The following is a 1,737-nucleotide window of genomic DNA, read 5'->3' as shown; positions in this document are numbered from 1 at the left end:
GTTCGTTTGTAATCTTATTCAGAATCGCATGTCAGTATTCGAAATTCCCATTACACTTTTTATTTGATTTTGGGGTTTTCATTTCAGTTTCTGTTGTGCCTCTAATTTTTTTTTTTTTTTTTGGGTGGGGTGGTGGGCAGTTGAACATCGAGGTAAAGAAAGAAGTCATACGCGTCTCAAAATATAGCCTTTTCCAGTTAAGGAAAGGAATTGAGTACTTGTGCAATACTAAATTTGGCTGGAGATGGTTATTTTTAGCGTTTGAATTTGAAATTCTTAAGTTAACTATATTCCCAGTATTTTACTGATTGTTTTTACAATTTACCTTTTTCTTTTATAAACTGTCATAAGCTATTGGTTTCTTCTGGTTGATTTGATTCATTTGATTTTTTTGACTAAAGGATTAGTTTTTTCGCATTTGAAACTATTAAGTAGTAAATCATGCTGTCAGGCTACACTCTTTTAACATGTTAGTCGAAGAGTCCTGCAATAATGGATCAGGAATTTGGTCATTGGAGTAGTTTATATAAATAATGCGACAAGAAATCTTATTATTGCCGCAAGAAATCTTATTCTTGTAGGACTTGACGTATCAATAATTGCACTTGACACGGACTTGAGGAATTAATACTAATCTAAAATGTAATGTGTGCTCCTCTTTCCCAAAAATGTTTCTGATCTACTTCATGTGAATTATTTGTTATGTTTCAGTTTGTATATTATACTTTTCCCCTAAACTGATGCAGGATTATAATCATTATTGATCTGGACGTGATACTAGAAAAATGTGACCCTATTGGTGAACCAAAGCAATATCCAAACAAAAATGACGGAAATGCGCCTTCAATTGCTAGACCAACAGCACAGATTCAGCCAACAAATCAGCCAGTTTCTGGAAGTGGTGCACAATTTTATGCATCCGGTTCAGCTTCGAAGCCAAATGTGGGCAGTGAAATTCATGCTCCTCCTGTGATGGAAGGCCGGAATGCAGTCTCACACTCCTATAGTTCTTCCAGCAGCAATCTTGACTCTAGCAGATATGGTTTAATGAATGCACCTCAGCAGTATGCGAAATCAGAATCTGGTTCTGGGATTTCTCGGGCTCCTAACAATTATGTGAGGCCGCCTCAGTCACTTCATCATCAACCGCCTCCAATGTTCTCCAACAGGGGGCCTGTGGCTAAAAATGAAGCTCCTCCTAGAATTATTCCTATTGCTGCACTGAATCCTTACCAAGGAAGATGGACGATTAAGGCCAGAGTGACAGCCAAAGGGGAACTCAAGCACTACAGCAATCTTCGAGGTGATGGTAAAGTATTTGCATTTGATCTTCTTGATTCTGAAGGAGGAGAAATAAGAGTGACATGCTTCAATGCTGTAGCAGATCAGTTTTACCATCAAATTGAGCCTGGTAGAGTTTATATGATTTCTAAAGGTTCGCTGAAGCCTGCTCAGAAAACTTTTAATCACCTACATAATGATCATGAGATTTTTCTGGAGAGTACTTCAATTGTGCAGCCTTGCTTTGAGGATGATAAAACCATCCCACAGCAGCAATTTCATTTTCTCCCCATATGTGACGTGGAAGGCCTAGACAACAACACTGTAGTGGATGTGATTGCTGTTGTTTCTTCTATCAGTCCATCCACCTCGATAATGAGAAAAAATGGTCAAGAAACTCAGAAAAGAACACTCCAACTCAAAGACATGTCAGGCAGAAGTGTTGAATTAACTTTG

At 38.1% G+C, this 1,737-nt stretch overlaps 1 protein-coding gene across 1 annotated transcript; it reads left to right on the top strand.

Moving 5' to 3' along the window:
• Positions 1-6: 6 nt before the first annotated feature.
• On the top strand, positions 7-1,731 carry LOC140965485 (replication protein A 70 kDa DNA-binding subunit E-like; the record flags this gene model as incomplete). The annotated part of the gene is made up of 2 exons (XM_073425548.1): positions 7-30; positions 747-1,731. Coding segments are annotated over exons 1-2 (987 nt in total), but the record flags the coding sequence as incomplete, so codon positions are not given.
• Between the last annotated feature and the right edge of the window lie 6 nt (positions 1,732-1,737).

Source organism: Primulina huaijiensis, unplaced genomic scaffold (assembly GCF_012295235.1).
Source record: "Primulina huaijiensis isolate GDHJ02 unplaced genomic scaffold, ASM1229523v2 C13266491, whole genome shotgun sequence".
In the NCBI taxonomy this organism is placed as follows: Eukaryota; Viridiplantae; Streptophyta; class Magnoliopsida; order Lamiales; family Gesneriaceae; genus Primulina; species Primulina huaijiensis.
This window is presented reverse-complemented; position numbering and strand designations above follow the sequence as displayed.